General features: G+C 27.1%; 1 protein-coding gene across 4 annotated transcripts in view; it reads left to right on the forward strand.

The window, feature by feature from the left end:
- LOC129981841 (cell adhesion molecule Dscam2-like) overlaps positions 1–21959 on the forward strand; it is a 430627-nt gene that overhangs the window by 67678 nt on the left and 340990 nt on the right. For all 4 annotated transcript variants that reach the window (XM_056092863.1, XM_056092864.1, XM_056092866.1 and 1 more), the window contains exon 2: positions 9752–10078. In XM_056092863.1, coding sequence (XP_055948838.1) covers positions 9752–10078 — 327 coding nt within the window. The remainder of the gene's footprint in view (positions 1–9751; positions 10079–21959) is intronic.

The following is a 21959-nucleotide window of genomic DNA, read 5'->3' on the forward strand; positions in this document are numbered from 1 at the left end:
ATCTGAGCCATAAACTTATTTTATGATGTCCTCCGGGTGACACTGAACAAGAATTCTCTTTATTATTTGGTTTTATGTGAAACTTTAATGGGTCCATTGTAAAATTTGTTTGCAATTGTTGTATATCATTTCTTCTAAAATGAAAAAAGATTTACGGGGTAGTATATTCTCATTTTAACCTCATTATTTTTTTTTTATTTTAAGCATTATTTTGTTCAGTTCTCACAAAGCATTCTTGGGAAAATATCTTCTAATAGAAGTGTTGGAATTAATGAAGTCTGGATAGAGTAATGCTCTTGTAGCGTGTAGGAAATATTTCAAGAAATAATTTTTATCAGCACATAAAAGTGTCATAAAGTTAAATAAGCTATTAAAATTTATGAATTCCTGTCGAATTCAATGAAATTTTACCGATCGATTATGTTAGAGATTATATAACCTTATAAAATTCCTTTTCTATATTTTTTTTAGAGGAAGAGGGGAATTTTTCAAATAACTTTTATAGATGGCAAATAGATGGCTTTGATAGATGGCAAAATGGAAATAATGATTGTTAATGACCCTTTTTTAAATGCTTTCCTATTTAATTTCCCTAAATTATATGCAGCTGTTCAATACAAACACCTAGTATTTATTTATTTATTTTTTGTTAAAAAAAGTCATTTGTGATTAAATACTTAAATAAGGATCATCTTTATTCTTGTTTCCAATTCATCGGTGGAACCGCATACATATATTTTTTTCTATACTATTATGCGTTTTGAAACTTGATAAATGTTTAAAACAAAAATAATTTATGAAAGGGAAAAAAATTAAGAATTGATTTGATATTTCTGTGACTTAGATCTTTACTTTTTGAAGAAATTGGAATTAATATACGCTGTTCACATAAACTAGAGAATATTTCCAAAATTAAATGAGAGGAAAAACACTGCGATTCAATAGAGTTATCATTCAATTTTAACATCGAATATAGCTATGACAACAAGTGTCGTTTCTTATCGTTTGCTTTTCTACTTTCTTTTTTTCAAAAGAATTTTAATGATTTTATTTAATCATTTTATCCATATTTTATCACTTTCCTTAACTTTTATGAATTGTACAAAATAAGAAATTAATTTAAAAACATTAAAATTTTACAAAAAAAATTATAATTCATTTTTTTTTATTCTTAAGGAATGATTCCTACATCTCTGCTTAAAATATAATATTAAGTCTTATAAAAAAAAACATATATTTTGTTACAGTTTGCACTAACGAAATTTTATCGCTTGCAATTTTTAAAACCATAATCTTAATATATATAAATTACGTGTCACGTTGTTTGTCTGCGATGGACTCCTAAACTACTTAACCAATTTTAATCAAATTTGCACACCGTGTGCAGTTTGATCTAACTTAAAAGATAGGATAGCTTACATCTCAATTTATAGCCGCAATATTATTTTATTGCAAATTTATTAATTAAAAACTAACTTTCCCGCCAAAAAAATCTTCATTTTCCCCACTGCCAAATGAGTAAGGTTTGAGTTTTTTTCCCAACAGTAATGAGGCTAGGCTTAAGATTTTTCGGCGGATTATTTCAAATGATTCTGTTTATTTTCTTAATGTTTGATGCATTTAAAACTAAACATTCTTAATTAATCGGTCTTTCAGATTCATTCTGAAGTACTTTTGAATTAAAATAAAACAGAATAAAGATAATTAAAAATTTCTAATCTGCATAGCGTTACCCCAACTAGCGTAGAAAAACTCACGCATTTGCGTTACCGTAACTGACGTTGAAAATTCAAGCATGCGCATTGTGTTCTGATTGTTGACAATATTATCAACGGATGATTCTTGATTTAAATTATTTTTAGGTTGGTTTTATGCTTTTGTAATTAAATTTTATTTATGTTAGTTATATATTTTTTGTACATGCTTATAGTTTTAAGTACATCATTTTTTAAGAAGTTTTTTTGAACCTGTTTTCGACCGATTATTTTAAACGATTCATTTTATTTTCTTAGTGTTTGATGCATTTAAAATTAAACATTGTTAATTAATAGATCTGCTCATGACGAATCTGAGAAAATTTTGTTAACAAATTCTTGAGATATTACATAAATTAAGATATATATTCTTTAGTGCCCATAAAGTTTAAACGCTCAGTGACTCTGTTTTTAGTAATCATATTATAAAAAAATGCTTTGTTTCAGTAAAAAATATTATTATATTAATTGTAGATTCATCCTTTCCACTTTAATTTAAAGCATAAATTCTACGGGAGCTAACAGAAACTTAGAGAGATACATATTAGGTTATGACTGAAGGCCTTTATAATATTATGAGTAAATTATATGACTATCAAAATTTGAAGTTTTAAAATATTTTGATGATGAAGTTATTAAAGTAGGAATTGTATAAAATATTTAATTATTAAAATTTTAACGAACATTAAGATTGGCGAACCGGCTGGTCGCCAAAGGCGGCTAGTATTGTATGAATATCTGCTTATCTGATTTATTGTTTTGTAAAAATGGAGATAAATAGAAAGTGAATGCATTGTTTAATTTTATTCTCAACATGACTATATAAATTTTAAATACGATAAGTTTTATGTACATGAAACTCTAATATTTTCTCTAATTCCAAATTTTAAAATTCTAAGATTAATTAGAAATGTAGAAAATCCTTATATTTTTATACTATAGCATATTTTATAGAAACTATCAATATTTTTGTTTCATTGGAACCTATCGATTTTTTTAAAAATATAATTTTAGAGATATTTATAATTGTAGAACGTTTTCTCACACATAAAAAAATACTTTGATAAAATATTTTTACTTCTGACTCTAAATTTCTAATCTGACAATAAATTGTTAGTTCCTTATTGTATATAATAGATTGCATTTGGAATAATAAAGCAAATTGATAAAACAAATTAGAAATAGCATTCCTACTCTTATCATATATTCAGTAATTAGTATTTTATCTTCTTATCAAATTTCACGAAAGATATCTTTTGTCATTGAAAAATAAGCCAATCTTCTATAACATCATTATTTATTCTGATTCGTTTAAAAAATTATATTGTCCTTTTTGGGGGCTTTTAACTTTGAATATAATAGAAATTTTTAAAAGTCGCAGTTAATATATCTTACAAGTAATTTCTAGAAAAAACCTTTCATTGTTGAAAAATACGATTTTCATAATGCATCTCTAGTTATTTTGAATCACAGAAAAATATATCATGTTTACTTATATTTTCAGTTTTTTAATTTATAATTCATCAAAAATTGAAGGTATTGAATTAATTTGTTATTAGAATTTTTTTGAAATTAAAAGTATAAAGTTAATTAAATATTCCTTTGAATTTGAAAATATTTGAACAAAAGGGAATGAAAATTACCATTAAATTAAAATGCGAGTTCATTTCCAGGAATGAAATGCCATAATAAATGTTTAATATATTTACAAATTCATTAATAACAAAATGCCATTAGTAGTTGTTTTCAGAAAGATAAAAACTGCATTAGAAATTAAAAATATTATATGCGTTTTACATTGCGCTTATTGCAGATAAAGTATATGCATAATTAATAGGTATATCTTTCCCACATCTGCGCAGTTAGCATAAATGAATTTTTTAGGTATGACAAAAAAGTTGTGTTTTTAAGCTAACGAATTCATTTGTTTTCATGAATAAAATTAAGTAACTTGCAATTTTTAAAGAACTAAGTTTATTTATTACGTTTTGGGGATTAAAAATTTATTTTTTATTTTATATAATTTAATTATGAGCATTATTTTAAATAAATTTTTCCTTATATCTCTAATACCTTATAATTATATATTTCTCCTTTACTTTGAACAAATTTGCTCTTATATCTGCCAGTAATATGCTATAAATTTTTAAAAAAAATATGTTCATCCAGACAATGTATCGGTTTTTAACAATTTTGCTTATAGAAATAAGAATAAATAATATTTGCTTAACAAGGAAAAATATTTTATTATTTCCCACTATGAAAAATTTCAATAAAGTAAATCAACAACTTTGGTTTCCTATTGATGTTATATTCTTTTTTTTAAATAAAACAGTACATTCTTTTAACATAAATAAACAAATTGAAAATCATGCATTTTACTTTTTAAAAAAAAATCTTCGAGTTCAACAAATTAAAAATAAGGAAAATAAAATCCAAATACATTTCTCATATTTTTTTACGATTTTTATGCATGTATAATACATTATTTGTCAGACAGTAGAAGCTAAATATATGAACGAATATACAGTAAGTATTTAATTTAGTGCTGGATTATATATATAGATTTTCTTTTTTTTGTACTAAATTGTTTTTTCTATAAGATTTTTTTTCTTTTGTTAACAAAAAAGTTTATTATTTTCATATTGTTCGCAAAACTTTTTTTAGAATAAATCCTTTAAATAATTATAACAAAGGGATTTATTTTCAGAAATATTTGTTAAAATTGTAGACTCATTTTATGCAAAAATTGTTTTACAAATATCATCAGATTTCTTTAAAAGGATTCTCGTTTTATCAAGAGTAAATCAAATTTTTAAAGACAGTATCTACTTTCTCAGAATTACGTTTGTCAAAACAGGAACGTTTGTTTGCACATGGTACAGTAGCACAAAAAACAACTGATTTAGATAGCAACTAAGTAAGAAAATAGTCTATGTTCCCGACGAAAGATTTTTGAGATTTTCTCTTCTCCACGCTTCTAGCCCTAAGTAGTTTCTGGAGTTGATGAGGCAGTTGCTGCAACATAAATTTTGGTTTAACGTTCTGTCTAAATGAGTTACGGGAGCAACATTCATTTTGCTGTCCGCTTTTATTAGATTCTAAGTTCATTAACTTCCAGTTACGCCCTGTTTTTGGTTGGTAGATATATAAATTTAAACCGCAATTACTCTCACGTGACAGCATGGAAGTAATTGGGAAGTTGCTCGTGACTGTATGTTGTGTAACTGCTGTCATTTATATTTAAGACACACTTCGCACGAAATTATTTTTCTGCGATACTTGAAATACAAAGAGTGTAGAATGAATTGTTTAATGAGAAAATGCGAATTGTCGAGTTTAGTCAACTATTTTAATTAGATTGTCAGTAATGGAAAACATATTTTTCACAAGATATGAACTATATTTCTTAATGATATACATGAATATCTTCAAAAGTAAAAAACTGAGAAATAGGGTAATTACTAAGTAACGCTAAAATTACTTATTCATTATTTCTAAAATTATGCATTACGGATTGCTAATTATATTTTAAACTCGATTTAATTAAGTTAAATCAAAATAAATATAAATTTATTCTTTATTTAATTACAGTGGTGGAATTACCTGTTATATTTTAAAACATCTAAGTCTTAAATGTTAAGAATTAAGGTAATTATTTCCAGGATTTTGGTAAAATGAAACATGTTTATAATTATATTCATTTAACAATCTTGACTTGTTTTATGTCAGAAAAGATGGAAATTTGTAACAAAGTTATCCCTATCATATTATAAAGAATGTTTCTGAAATATTATAATGTTGTATATTCCCGGGAAAAAAGTAATATTTTGGAAAATTTCGAACTAAATTGTGAATAAATCGATCATTTTTATTTAAAAATTATATTATACAAATGATACCATTGTGTAGTTAATTTCTAAAAATAATATTAATTTGTTATTATTATCATGTGAGAACGTGATGTTCTTTTCGTTAGGAGGTTTTAAAGCTCGAAATCTCGTAGGCAATGAGTATTGAAACTCGAAATCGCGTAGGAAGTGAATAAAGCATAAATGGCGATTTTCATCATCATCTTTTAATCGCATACATTTTTTTTTACTTGCTTTTACCAGTATTGCTTTATTTTTGCGTATGCTTCTTTGACAGCAGATGCGTTTTTGAAAGGCTGACGTAGAACTATGACATCATAGGTGTTATCGCATCTCAAAATCGGTCGAACTCCAAAACTTTGTTTCCCAGCTAGAAAAATTGAAAATGAAAGTTAAAAAAATTTATCATTATATATATATATAGAGAGAGGGGGGGGGAGAGAGGGAGGGAAAAGTCTCGTGATTGTTTTAAACCGGTTTAAACTAGTTAATGACTTAAATTAATTAAGAGTAGTAATGACTTAAAAAATAATAATGTTCTCACATGATAACTTGAAATTTGCGATCGCTGATTTCGTTTTAACTTTTTACTTCATTTTTATTATTAATTTAATAAATTTCCAAATAAATGAAAAGAATTATAAGCATAATAGAACAGGCAATTCTAACTGATTATAAAAGAAAATTATATGTGGTGTAATGATAAGTGTATATCAATTTGTAATATTAAAGTACATTTTAAAATAAACTTATTCAAGTTATGGTGAACTGAAAACCTTACTGTAAAATCCAAGTCCAAGTATAAAGGGTATATAAGAAAGATAATTTCTTAAATAACCATTAAAAAGCATCCAAACTTCAAATAGATTTAAAATTTTCCATTTGCTCAGGATATTTCTATAACTTATATGTATTTCACACTTTTACAATTTTGTTGTGAGTTCCATATATTTTTATACATTTCTTTTCCATTTTACAATACGATGATAAAAATAGAGTTTATAAAGACATATTTATTATATAATAGTCTTAATTTTAATGGACTGATTTCCTATATGATATTTGTAACAGAAAGAGAATGAAAATGTTATGAAAATTCTCGACAATTTAAAGAACATTCAAAGGGATAAATCTCAATAGGTGCATGATATTTTTTTTAAAAAAAAATAATAAATCTGTTACTAATAAAATGTCCCCGTTCATGCTAACTATTTTTGTTGCAATGTTTTAAAATCCAATTAACGCTCGATTTTAAAGAACGTAGAATTTTCTATCTCGGTTTTCATCAACCATACAGTATGTCTCTTACAACGTGTGACAGTGATTACCTCATAGTTTCATAGTCGATAAATTTATAATACAAGATTAATGAAGTGACACTCGAGCTTCCTAAATGCCATTTATTACTGAAGTAAACTTAGTGAAAATTACACAGGATTTAACAGTTTGAACCAATCTATCACATTACACATTACCTAATAATCTCACAATATCTACCAAATTTGAACTGTTCACAGATAATTATTTACAGACTGTTAGATTATCTTTCATATAAAAATGAGAGTTCTGAAAAGCAATCAGTAAAATTTAGATTGATTTTTTAAATGATGACATTTTACTTGAAAGTGATAAAAATAAAGTTGATTTTTAATATAAGAGTAAAGTTATTTGTCATTTTTATTTACTTGTATGCTTAGTATAGAGAAAATAGAATGGGTGTTAAAGAATTAGAACTCCAGATTTTAACGAAACGAATCTCCCCGTGTTAGTCGTCCTTGAGTTAAAAAATGTATTTTTTGGAAAATGTCCGTACTTCTGTCTTTCTATCTTTGACAAAGATAACAGAAAAAACCCTTTAAACTAGATGGTTAAATTTTGGTATACGATCTTTACACCTAATCTGCAGATTTATATCTAATATTAAAAACAATTCTCAGAAGGAAACCCGTCTGTCTTGCTGTTCGAATATAAGTTAACACAAAAACAACAAAACGTAGATAGCTAGATAGAAAAGATTCGGTACATAGTTTTAGCATCTATAGTGGAGACGCCAACCAAATTTCGAACCAACCAAATCGAACTATGGGTTTACTGTTTGTCGGTCTATACTTTCAAAAACATGTGAACAAAATAACTTCAAAGCTTTATGGCTTATTTGATATATTTATGGATTAAATATATCAATTTGGTATAATATTTTGTAACTAAAAGTACAGTTTTATGTCTAATCTTTTATTCCAATTGGTTGAGAAAAACGTGTCTAAAGCCAAATTCGATTTTCTAATAATGACAATTTATCTCCAAAAAAATACGCCGCAGATGACACGATAGATTCAGTAAAATTTTTCATTTCATTCCAAATGTTAATATTTCGTATGTATTGTTGACCAGTGTTCGTGCAAGATGCTTTCTGGATGTCACGTTTATTAGAGAGCATGCGAGAAGGTTTTGGGGAGACCAACCACCTGATGGTTTTAATTCAACTCCTATGCATAAATTAAAGATAAAAAAAAGTTTTTTTAACAGTTAAATTAAAGATAAAAACAGTTTTTTTAACAGTTAAATTAAAGATAGCAACAGTTTTTTTTTTGTTTTTTTTTTAAGAAAAAGCCCAAAAAAGGAATTAATTTTAGATACATGAAATTATTTTTAATGGGAAGGTAAAAAATGGTATATGTAAAATATGGTACACAAACCGCTAAATAAGAGAAATATCTTGGAACAATGGAAAAATATTATTGCCTTGTCATGAAAAGATAATACATTATGTTATTGAACGTTTAAACGTAATGCTTTAAATGATTCCCAATTATGAGGAAATTTTCATTATATCTCAGTACATTTTAATCAGCCTCTTATCCCTCCATGTTAAAAAAAAATATGTGGTCCTCTAAATTCTGGCTATTTATTTAGTTTATCCCATCACAATGACAGTCAAACTTTATCTTACTTCTTAATTTAAATTAATCTATGCCACAGCAAATATTCTTCTTGCGCTCTTTACTAATACATACAAATTATTATTCCAAAACATATTTGCCATTCTTTTTCATCCAATGTCTTTCTTCTAGGACAAAGCCTTTCTTTTCTTAAATTATGAACAAGAGAGCACTATACTTTAAAACTACAAACTTATATATTTTACAAAAACAATATGTCCATATTCAGAAATTCCGCCTTAATCCTCCCATACAATTTATCAGTTGTTTTTTTTATATTTTATTATAGAAGCATTACAAAATTAACTGATAATACTTTACGAAATTGAATCATATCACTCAATTACTAAATCATGTTCTCTTTGGCAAAAGTTTCTATAGATAACAATTTTGTTTTTTTGTTTAGAAAGTGATTCCATTAATTCGAAATCATTGAATATAAATATTCTATTAAAGTTACCAAAAGGTAAACAAGCGTTTCAAAACTCCTTTTTTTATGTGCTGTTTATTAATGCTTATGTAGTTCTTCTATTTTATTAGGTTTAATTCTATTCTGCAACTAAAAGATTGAGGAAATTAATCAACAGAGCTTAGGGAGATTTATTTTTTCAAAAATTAGATTGCAGTGGAGAGTTCCATCATTTTACTGTCATTACATCATTATGTTTAGCACGAGATATTTTTATTCCTGTATTTATTGCTTTTTTTATTTTAATTTTTCAGTTTAATTTCAATAACTATGTATGATAAAGCATAAAATTTATTTATTATCCCCAAGGTAATTGATTTTAATTCTTACTAGTTTCGAAATATTTGGATCAAAAGATATGAACTCCAAGACCATATTTAATTTCTTCATTCCGTCTAAATTTTATAACATTTGTGCAATTTTCAAGACATTTTTTATTTACTGTTTCGAACAAACCACTTTCCAATAATTTTTTGGCAAACTTAATTGCAACACATTTAATCGCAAATAATTTGTAGTCGAATTAAAGTGAAAACAAAATGAAACTTTTAAAACTGCAATGTGTTGTCAAACATATTTTTAATAAACAGAAAACAATTGATGACATATTATAATGAATTTAATTCTCCTGCTAAGCATAAAAGTTTTGACATATGATGCATTTTAGATTGTAAAAATTAATATCATCTCTATAATCCCTCACTGTTCTTATTTCAGTACTTGGCGACAGATCTAACCGAAGATTTAGAGGTCCCAACTTCGTCCACGAGCCATTAGAAACTGTAGAATTCTCAAACTCTACTGGTGCTGTGATTTCCTGCTCAGCTCAAGGTTATCCCGAACCATCTATTCGTTGGGAAAGGAGAGATGGAACTCCTGTGTCAACTATTCCTGGCATACGACAGATAAGACCAGATAATTCACTGGTATTTTTTCCGATAAATACCGATCAATATCGGCAGGACGTTCATGCTGCTGTTTACCGTTGCATAGCCTCAAATAAAGTAGGCACAATAAGAAGTCGAGACGTTGTTATAAAAACAGGTAAGTCAGATTTTCAGATATTCTTAGAAATAGAGATGTATTTGTGTTTATTTATTCTAAAAAGATGAATTATTATATGATGCGCATAAAATAATGTTTCATCATAGTAAAATATATCAAGAAAATATTTACTTTTAAAAAGTTACATTTAAAACACGTTTTAACATATAATATAAAACGAGTGGATAATGATTCAAAAATTGCATAAATAAAAAGTAATTATGTATAGCAGCAATGTGGATGATTTTTATTTTTACTTTCTCGCATATGCAATAAAGTGGAAGTATTTCTCGAATTCGTGATTTTGATGAATCACCACATTTCAGACCTCTCAGAATTTATTTTTCAACGTTTGATATTGCTGGACTCTCCAGTACTATTTAAAAATATTTCAAGGTTAATAATTGCATTGTCTAGGCAACCAGACGATTGGTAGCCGAGAGACGAAAAATTGCCATTACTCGAAAAAGGTAAACAAACCGGAAAGATGTTCATTAGTATTGCCACAAACGATGTGTCTAAAAGTTGAATTAACAAACGATAATGTTTGAAAATCATTTGCTCTCATTCCGGCGTTAATTAACGCTTTGCCTTTCCTTTCTTCTCACTATTCCACCTTCAAGTGCAATATAAATACTTATTGCAATGTAATAATACTTTTTTTATTAAGTATTTAAAATGATACAGGCAAAACAAACTTCAGATATCGCGGATCAGATGATTCATTCTCTACCAGTCACAAAGAGAATAAAAGGCAATGTTTACATAAGAAATTTATATAATAGGTTGATAGATTCATTAGAAAATTATAAATAGACATTCAGCTTTCATATAAATAATAGCAACCATGTAATATTACTTACAGAAATGCAAGGAATTATGATAGAAAAACTAAATCATATTTATTAAAAAATAAAGCGATATATAAAATACGATTATAATCAGTGATTTTAAAGACTCGGGATAGTAATTATTTAGCAATCGATTTTAAAATTTACCTACAACCTGAACTATTTGTGTCTGGAATAAATTCTTGGCCAGGTGTACAACTGTACAGGAAAAAAAAATGTAAATAACAGTAACAAAAGCGTTAATATGCAGACTTTTTTTTAAATCGAAAACAATCTTTTATGGCACATGAACATTCCATATCAATGAAAATAAAAAACAAAAACAAAAACAAAAAATGAATGAAATATTTTTAGAAGAAGTTGAAATGACAGCATATAAAAAGAATTAAAATCTTCGTTTATCCGTTAAATGCTGATTTGCAATTAATGGAAAATAATTATTGTTTCCATTTAGAAAAACATATTTTCTTTATTGTCTTTTGTTTCGATCTATAAATAATGGTTTTCTTACAATTTACTCACTGAAATCAAATGTTTTATACCATCAAAACCATGTGTAAATTTTTTATTCCATTGAGTATAAAAATATTCAAAGTTCTATAAAATGTAAATTAGATAAATTAGTGACTTGTCTTTAAATTAAAAAATTGAAATGGGATAATGAAAACAAAAATGAATAAAAATTGTTTAAAACTAAGCCTTTATTAAAATTATTTTCAATTTTAAAGTAATAGCTTCGCATTGAAGGCTTAATTCAACAATGCATGATTTCAAATATGGAAATGATCCCTGGAGATCTCTCTTGAGGCCGCAAATTTAGCTTTCAAATACCTCGAAAACTGTGGTTTTCAGCATTTCATACTTAGATCAGCTTATGTTATAAAACAAGGCAGGAATTTCTTTCTTTTTTTATTCCTTTTCGGTTTTTGCTTAAAATGCTACTATGCCAAGATTATTTTACGAAATATGATTGATAGGACCAGCAGACTGTATAAAAGTCAGATTTTGTAACTTTTTCAAAAATACATTTATTGATTTAAACATCATAAAATATTATTCTTTTCGTCATTTAAAATATGTTTCGATGTGAAACTGTATAACTATCTCTAACAAGTTTAGAAATTTGCTATTGTGCCACAATAACAGCGGACACGTTGTATATGTGAGATTTTAAATTTCAACAACAGTAAATGAATTCTGTACATTTTGCGATAAGTATTATTGATTAGTTATTAATGTGATGTTAAAGAATTTTTGATTGAAAAACATTTATAACTTGTTGAGATCCACCTCAATCTTTACCTCGCGGAATTAAATATAAAAATGAGTATATATATATATATATATATATATATATATATATATATATATATATATATATATATGTGTGTGTGTGTGTGTGTGTGTGTGTGCTGGCTCCCGACTAATCAGATGTAGCACTCATGCATGACATATATACACTTTAAAAGATAGAAATGTGCATTTCAAATCAATTAAACAATTTTGAAAATGTTTAATTAATTAAGTGCAATTTTGTCATTCACCCGCGATAGTTTTCAAAAACTTTACAGCACAAAAATATTTTTTGTAAATTAATTTTTTTATTAAAATTTAAAACAATTTTTTCTGTTTAATTTTTTATTTGAAATGTTTTCTCCTTCATTGCTGAAATGCAACTTTAATTCTTGGTTGCTACTAATATCTCATCCTTTTTTATTATTGATGATCAAAATATGTCGATTTGGACAATTTTTCCTAGTTGAATGGGTTTCAAAAAACTGTATGGATCATAATTTGAAGTTTAAAATTATTTTACCAATAAGACCATAAAGATTCCCTCACACAAACTATATAACTGTAATTTTTAGCACCTATTAATCCTAGCGAATAGCCTGATAGCTAACAAAAACTAATATTTAATAAAATGTCACCATTAATAATAATAAAAGCACGAACATTCATTAAATTATTAATGTGGAAATGTGAACAAGAATCCATTTTATGTGTTCTTAAAAATATACAAGTTTATACTAAGTATTTCATGTTGCCAATAATATATTCAGGATAAATTTATATTGATACTAAATATTTCATATTTGATCAATGAGAAACTTCCACATCAATGGTTCTCAATAAATTTATTAAATGAACTTAACCGATAAACATATCATTGTAAATTCTTAACATTGTAAAATTCTTAATACTACCACTATGGAAGCATATTCTTTCGGCATGATGCAAATTAAGAATAATTACCTATGAATTAAAGCTTCGCGTCACGATTTATGATCATTTACTTCACATATTTTACGCTATTTTTAAAAATTACATTAATTATCTCGACAAAAACGTTTGTTGTTACATAAAATAATGAGTGATAATCACAAAATGATTAACTACATTGAAGTGCATCACTCATTCAAATATATTCATGACATTAAGCTCATTAAGTTACTTAACCTAATTTTAAAGATGTGTGCAAATAATACATAATACATTATCTTCCTGGAAATTACTTTTTGTCACAACAATAACTAACTCAGTTTAAGTAATTATGCTTGGAAACAACCACGAAACGTGAATGAAAGAAAATAACTATTATTTATATTTAAATGCTTTGTAAGTGTTTTACAAAACATAATTAAGATAAAATACCTAATTTTTAGAAACTTCATCATATTAGCCTGAAATAAGCTTCAATATTATTTAGTTAAACTATTTAGAAATAATTTATCAGAATAAATACATTTCTTTCTTCTTTCAAAGCAATCTCAAAGTTTCTGAAATAATTGTTTGCAGACGAATAAGTCATTTTGGCATTATTATTGCTCCCGAAATTCTTTCTTTAAATTTAATGTTATTCAGTATTCTCCCCCTTAAGAATTATATGAAGAAAAATATGAAGATAATTTTACTAACGTGAAAATATGATGCATTCTTACCAAACTGTAAAAATATCAATTATGTATTGCGTCTTAGAGATAATTTAATAAAGTAGTGAAGAATTATTTGTTATTAGGGAAGAAAACTCTATCTCAATTTGTTTACATTCCCATTTAGAAACAACACAAGAACAAAAGGGAGATACATCTTATGATTTTTCAGGCATATTCAAAAGACTATTTCAAAACATGAGCAGTCACTGCTACCTCTCTTTAAGTCATCATAACAATTCAAGCGTATTGTCAATTCAGCCCTCATTAGATCAAGGGAAATTTTAATATTCATGTCTTGTTGTTGTTTCTTATGATACTTCCCATGGACAAGCCCACAGTTACGAGGACAGCGGTTTTAAGCCGGTGGGGGAGTGTCTCTTGTTTTTTTAGTAGCGCCAACTAGGGCCAAGAGTAAGACTTCGCTACTCACTACTCGCATGCACAACCCCTTTTTATAGGAGGGGACATTCACACTCCCCACATATAGAACAACGGAAGAACAACCATGCCCAAACGGGACTCGAACCCATCACACCCAGATCACGGGGAAGATGCGTTACCCCTATGCCAGCAATATTCGTATCGTAACACCAATCATCATCTCTTTTTTTATAATCCATATAATTCTTATCCGGTTCAATTTTGTGTTTACGTCATTTTGACAAAGGGGGGAAAGATGAATATTTCACTGCAGTTAATTGAAAAGTGATATACAAAATATACGATTATATATAGAATTACAAATAATAATTAAAACAAACTAGGCAATATCATGAATACTAGAATACAGAATGATTGAACATGATTATTCACAGAATGAATGAAACATGAAGCATTGCATAAACTATTTTGTAGGGAAAAAATATAAATGATCCATTATGTGTCGAATTCAAATATTAGCAATCATATAAAAATTGGATAATAAAGATGGATTAAGGATTATTGCAATTAAAATGCGGATAATAATGAAACATTGTATGGAAAAGTTGGCATGGTTTTCCTAATCGGAGTAATTGCACCTTATCCGTCATGATTTTAATCAAAGTATCACTATGATTCGCTTAAAGATTTTGTAATTTAATTGACAATAAACTATAATAATAATGTGGTAACTGTAAAGTGTTTAAGCATTTTATCATTTTTTTAAAAATTGAAACAAATAAAAGAATTTTTAGAATGAAAATAGTTTTATCTGCATTCTCATGGCAACTTTAAAATTTTTTCTCATGATTCTATTTTTAAAAATGGAAATGGAAATACTGAATCATATAGATGAAACCACGTTAGTATTACTTGAAAAATATCTTAAATGTATATGAAACAAAGAACTATTTTCTTACATTTTTGCTGAATATTTTTTGATCTATGCATGATTGATTACTTTGCAGTAATATCTCAATGATTATCTATAATGTTTAATGCTTTAAAAAAATTTATTATATATGACTAATTTTGCGAAAAAATTTTTATTTGTATAAATTGTTAGAATTATTTAATGTTGAGATTTTAGAAAATTTCCATTTTTACAACCATTAAACTCATAAATATCTCAGACTCAATCTTTAAGTTTTACTCCTCGTTCTTTTTACTTTTAAAACTTTAAATCAATCGATTATTATGAAACTGTCAAGACTTATTGATCACCACGATCTAATCATAAATAAATTTTATCATAATTATTAGGAGAAAATTGTTCATTTTCACTTGTTCTTACAAGCAAGTTTACTATTCTAACAAAATGTTGCAATGACTGAATGGGCACAAATATATTAATTAATAAACTACATTTTTTTTCTTCTAACAATTGATTGTAATTATTAAACTGATTCAAAGTACGAAGTGTTTATTATTTAAATAAACATATGAAATAAAGAAAATTTTCGCTACGTTTTTAGAATAAATAGTGACAGTCTAATTAATATTTATGCTTTATAAACAGTAACTAGAAGTCTCTGAAAGCTTAATTCATTCTTTGAATTTACAAACAGAAATTCCAAGAATAAATGACGCTTTTAAGTTCTTTTGAATCCTCAAATTTCTCAATGCTGTCATATTTAAAAAGAAGCAGAACAAGGAAGTTAAATTTGATCAATTAAAGACCTGGCGTAAATCTGAACACGTTATAAGAATGGAGTTTCCAAATGTTTTTAAGCTTATACTTAATTCACTCATTATTTTAAAATCATTTTTAGTTTTTGAAATTATTTATATGAGAAAGCATTTTGTATGCAGAAAGTCACTTTAAAATAAAAACGGATATATATGAAGAGTATTTTACTTTATTGGGTAAGATTTCCAACATTGTCAGTGCTTATTCTGAAGAAAAAAAATGTTTTGGAGAACTAAAGTTTAAAGGAAAATTTTTATATAAAATGATTTCAGCCATGAAATAAAAAAAAATAAAAAATTCTTATTTTTAGCTCTTTTTACCCTTTTCCCTGCAATCTATTATAAAAATAATTTAATAACTTTTACATTTTTTTTTCAAATGATTATTCGAATATTCAAAATACTTGTACATTTTTGTTAGAAATTTTTTTTTTAAATTTTATTTTAACTTTCTCTTGAATTTCCTTTACATTTTAAAATGCTAAATAGTACTGGAATATATATATATATATATATATATATATATATATATATATATATACAATGATTCCAAAATTAGATGCAACAAATTATCATTAACACATATATTTTTATGTCGTATATTGCATCATATTAATTAATACAAAGAAAAGCAAACAGGTACCTTGTATTTTTTAAAGAACTTTTTTTTTCTTAAGAAGCTGGAGAAAAAACCTTCAATTTCTTAATTTCTTAATTTGACGATAACTAGAAATTTCATAGTCATGATTTTGCTTGTTTGTCATGAATTATATCTATTAAGATATTATATAAATGTCTGGAAGAGACCGATCCGATCCGATTTTCAAAAATAGTATATGACTGGATGAATGAAAAAGGATATAACGGAAACCAATTCTAAGATAGAGCATAATGTGTTTCACAATGCTGTCAGAAAAATTTGGGATATGTTTCAAACGAAAAAAATTCAAATTTCAGATAACTTATGCAAGATGACCCACTTTTTCCATCCATTGGAGAAATTGACCTTCTAGTAATCTGGTCCACGATAAACAGTCACTACTGTGTCTCAGAAAATTTTAATGATTTTTCTGCATTAGGAACTTTATCAGTTGCTTTGATACGAATGCATATTTGCAATCAAAGATGATAATCAGGGATAGAACCACTTGTTTAAATCCTCTTAATTGATGATGGAATGAATTCGATAATTTAGGATAAGATAACTTGGACCAAATAGTCATGGATAGGTATATTTACAAATTAGTCCATACTTGCTTTGTAGATCGATTTTTTTGAAATGAATGAAGCACAAGTCAATCATTAAAATCAATCGTTAAAAGAAAAGAAAAAATACAGAAAATGCAGATTCAGGCTTTGGCCTGGATTCTCTCTGGAATGCTCGCAGACCACAGTGTATTACATAGAGAAACTCTCAATAACGTAGTACCTAGTGCTTAGTACCGTGAGAATCTTTATCCATATTTAATACCATGCAATAAAGTCATTCGAAGGGAATTCATCTAATGGATGATAACGCTGCACCTCACCCAGCAAGGCGTGTTACAGATTATCATGCGGAACAAGTTTCAAAACGAAAGGAAAGGCTAGCTAGGTGTGTGTCTTAATTCAGAAGAATAATTTTGGAAACTACCTCGATATATAGATAGCTACTTCGAGTACCTTTCAAAGGTCATTAAGTGAGATTGAACAAACGTTGCTCCACGAGTGATCTTTGTTTCTCATGTTGGCGTTTGACAACTTAATTAAAAGTATGGAAAATCGATGCAGCTAATATATTACAGCTATAAGACAATGCATTCCTTATTAAAATTTATTGATTTATTTTTATTAGATAATCACCAGTTATCATTTTTCTCCAAAAATAAAGTCTTGTAAAAAAAACCAATGTAATGATTTTATTGAAAATTAAGTTCCGTGTTAAATGATACAAAATTCAATAACTAGCTATTAATTACTAAATTGATCCAATTTTTATGTTTCTAAGTTCATTTAATTGTCACTTCAACAAATATAGCAAAATGTAGGATAATTTCTAGAGGTCATTGTATTCTTTTACTAAATAAAGTTTAAGTTTTAACTAAATCAAGTTTAGAAGTTTATAGTAATCCTTCTTCATTCCTTGTAAAATGTACACATTTTTTTTTTTTTAATTTGGCAAATATTTAATGGAAACAATAACTAAAGCAATTTGTAAGTAGATTTTTAGCTCCATTGTGTATTAATAATATAGCCATATTATATTTAAAATTTGTATATATATTATATTTGTATTTATAATCAAAAGAAATATGGTATTAACGCGATTATTTATTTATCCATAATAAACCATATTAATATCAGGATATCATGCTTCTATTGTTTTATCGCCTAGAAAATAGAATTTACAGATTTCTGAATATAGAAATGAAAGAACGAAAATGGATTTATTCTTAATGTATTCATGCATTCATATTTCTTTCTGTATTTATTGGTGTATTGCATTTTTATTTCTATGTTATTTTTCTTTTACTTATTCCCTGTTATTTTACTTTGCTTTATTCTTTTATTCATTTTATTCTTAAAATTAAAATGGATGTTTTTTTTCTAATGATTTTTTATTTGTATGCCCGTAATGAAAAGACAGGTTTCGAAGTTAAGAATATCCACAATATGTGAAAATGCTTTCAGTATTATGTCCTATTTCAATAACAGTTGATTTTTATTAGAAGAGCAATGCTTGACACTGCTGCATGAATCATATGATAAAATTCTAATTTCTAAACAAAAGTATTAATAAACTATTTTAAATAAAACTGAAAATTAATTTCAAATTTAATTACGTTCGATTAAATCGCATTTTATTTGATATAATATTAGAACAACAAATATGCTGTTTATTAAACTGGATAGCAATAAAAATAAAATTCAAGAAAAAAATTCATCATAATTTTATATATTTTATTACCAATTTACGAAAAAATATTCCAGCATTAAATATATGCTCTATATACATTTTCAAGAACTGATTCCGTGCCAAAGCGATCCAACACGACTAGAACATTTTCTTTTTCCTTATAATAAGCTTTAAAAATCGGGGAAGCAAAACTTTAAGCGAAATGCGTTCGGAACTTTATCCCTCTATAATAACAGCCATCATTTCTGCTGCTCGTCCAGTGACAAAACTCAGGGGTTTACAGTAGTTTGAAAATCGGGATAAAAATAGGGCCAATGATAAAAGTTACCGCTTGGAAGACTTAGATAAGACCACCAGGAGACTCTGGTTGCACGGAAAGTGTATACTCAAGACTTATTCTTTGGTCAGATATCCTGTTCCTACTTTTAAAATTTTTCAAATATAGCGTTACAAAAAGAAAATTCGTAGTTTGGAAATGGTATATTCTTCTCAAAGGATGGGTTTGAGGAGAATCGAAAAAATCCGGTGAAAATCCGCTCTAGTGGTTTCCTGTACGGATACAGTTGAGAGCTCTTAAGGATTTTTCGAACACCAAAAAAAGGGAGAATTGTGAAACTTACAATTCTTTTAAACAACGATCCACATACATTGAGCCTTTAGGTGAAAGCACAAATAGAATCGATAACGTGTTAGTTTAATTGCTTTTGATAATGTAGTTATACAAACTTTGATGCTCGCTCAATGCTAATCAATCTATCCAATGAAATTGAATGCAGTTAACTTAATAGATTTTTTTAAATCAATAAACAGATAGTTTGCAAGACAGGTAATAAACCTGCACTCTAATTAACTCAGCTCAGCAAAATTGTTTTCTTTCGTGCGGATGTGTACGTGCTGCTGTAAAATTAGCTTTTCTCTGGCTTGATATTTAAAATGTTTTGACAGATTTTTCCAGCGTGTGACTTGCAATATTTCTGCAGATGTGAGTGCTAAATAAATCAGAAAAGGAATAACCATTGGGAATTATTTCCCTTAATTAGCATGAATATGGAAGTTAATAAAATAAAATAAATTCAAAGACATTTGAAATAAATTCAAAACGAACAAAATAATACATTCTAAATTCTATACAAATTTAAATGCCAAATTACAAGAAAAAAGTTTGAATCATTGCTTTTTAAGAATTCTAACTAGGGGCTTTTACATTTTTTTTATCCATTTTTCTAGAAACATATCATAGATATTAGCTAGTAATTATTAAAATATCTTCGGATTAGGAAAATGAGAAAATTATAGTTCCATTAAATGCCTTAAAGTTTCAAATATATTCATGAAATTTAGATTAATTATCAAAGGGAAATATGAAGAAGGTGTGAATTCAAAGAATCGCTTTTAATGGATAATTTAGAAGATATAACTACGGTTATTCTAAGCAATCTTTAAAGTAATATTAAAAGGAAATTTCCGTATTTGAGCAAACTGAAAAAATATTTTCAAAGCATTCAAAAGATATTAAAAGGATGTAATGAAACAACGATGCACTTGTCAAAATTGTTGTATCATATTTGTGAGCGCAAATTTATTAAAAATTTTTTGTTTCAAAAGTTCAATCATCATTTAAGTATAAGAATTCAGCCTAAAGTTTTGTTGATATTAATTTTCTATATTAAAAGGGATTTTTTGTGAATTCTGAGCCGCAACATATCTGAAATTTTATTATTGCACATAACATTTCTATTAAGAACTATCAATACTATTTTCCCAATTTAATAAGGAGTAAAAGACGTGTACAAAACTGGATCTCTCTAATTCTCAAAATAATTAAATGACATTATCCTAGAATATTCTTCGTATGCATTTTTGGGTAATCTAAAATTGCGCAATAGTTCCATTCTTGTCAAATATCATTATATATATATAGTAACCAATCTAAAGTAAGAAATATTTTGAAAACGAAACCAAAATAAAAATGAAACGAAATAGTTTCGGAATCGCAACTAAAAGTAATTTCTTATTCAAACTAAAACCAAAAAAAGAACAGGAAAAACTTCATAGTATTTAGAGAGCACAACTGCAGCTACTTCTAAAACACAGATGAATTGATACAAAAGTATTAAAATCAAGTTAATAGGAAATTCAAATAAACCAAATAAAAAAAGAATCCGGCCTAAAGACTTTTTCAAGGGTCGCCCTCAGGCAGGGATTCAAAAAAAAGGGTTTTTTTCTGTGAGGGAATGCAGACAAAAATTGTATTAATGGTTCCTCGTGGAAATCCCCTGAAATTAGGCCTAAGAGATATACAATTTTAACAGAAAGGACAATACAAAACAACAAATTAGAAGAAAATAACCACTAATAAGTAAAAAAATATTATTTAGTTTATTTGAATTTCCTATTAACTTGATTTTTGTATATATATATATATATATATATATATATATATATATATATATATATATTATATATATATATACAAAAGATCCTTTTAACCCGGCAGGACGCGCGCGGGGTGTTTTGGCACCCCAAGCCTGACAATATTTTTCTACCTTCCCTCCCCATGAACCGAAGTGGTTGGGTCTGTCAGTACCTGTTTCCAAGGTCACATTCCACAGATAGTTTAAGTCAACAGCAAATCGGGAACTATTTTTAGACTGTTAGATCGAACTGGGGTGTGCTGACACCCCGTGCCCGCAGTCGTGTTAGAATTTTTCAGTGCAATAGCATGGCTTCCTGCAGTCGTTCAGTTCGGTCTTTTCCTCGTTTGATTTATGATGAAGAAATTGAAAGACTTCGGAAGTTATTAGAAGATGTTTCCTCAGATGAAGAAACCATTGAAGAAGAAACAGAGGATTCAGATAATGAAGACGTTTTCAGCGAACACCAGTCTGAATCAGAGGAAGAATGCAGATCTTCAGATGATGAAGTTTGTGAACAAACTAGCTTTTTTGTAGGAAAAAATAAAACTACAAAGTGGCAGAAAGAACCTTTCAGAAATCAGAAACGCATAACTGTACAAAATATAATCAAAAAACTGCCTGACAATACAAAATTTTCTAAACATGTTACTTTGCCCATCGATGCTTGGAGAC

Source organism: Argiope bruennichi, chromosome 8 (assembly GCF_947563725.1).
Source record: "Argiope bruennichi chromosome 8, qqArgBrue1.1, whole genome shotgun sequence".
Lineage (NCBI taxonomy): Eukaryota > Metazoa > Arthropoda > Arachnida > Araneae > Araneidae > Argiope > Argiope bruennichi.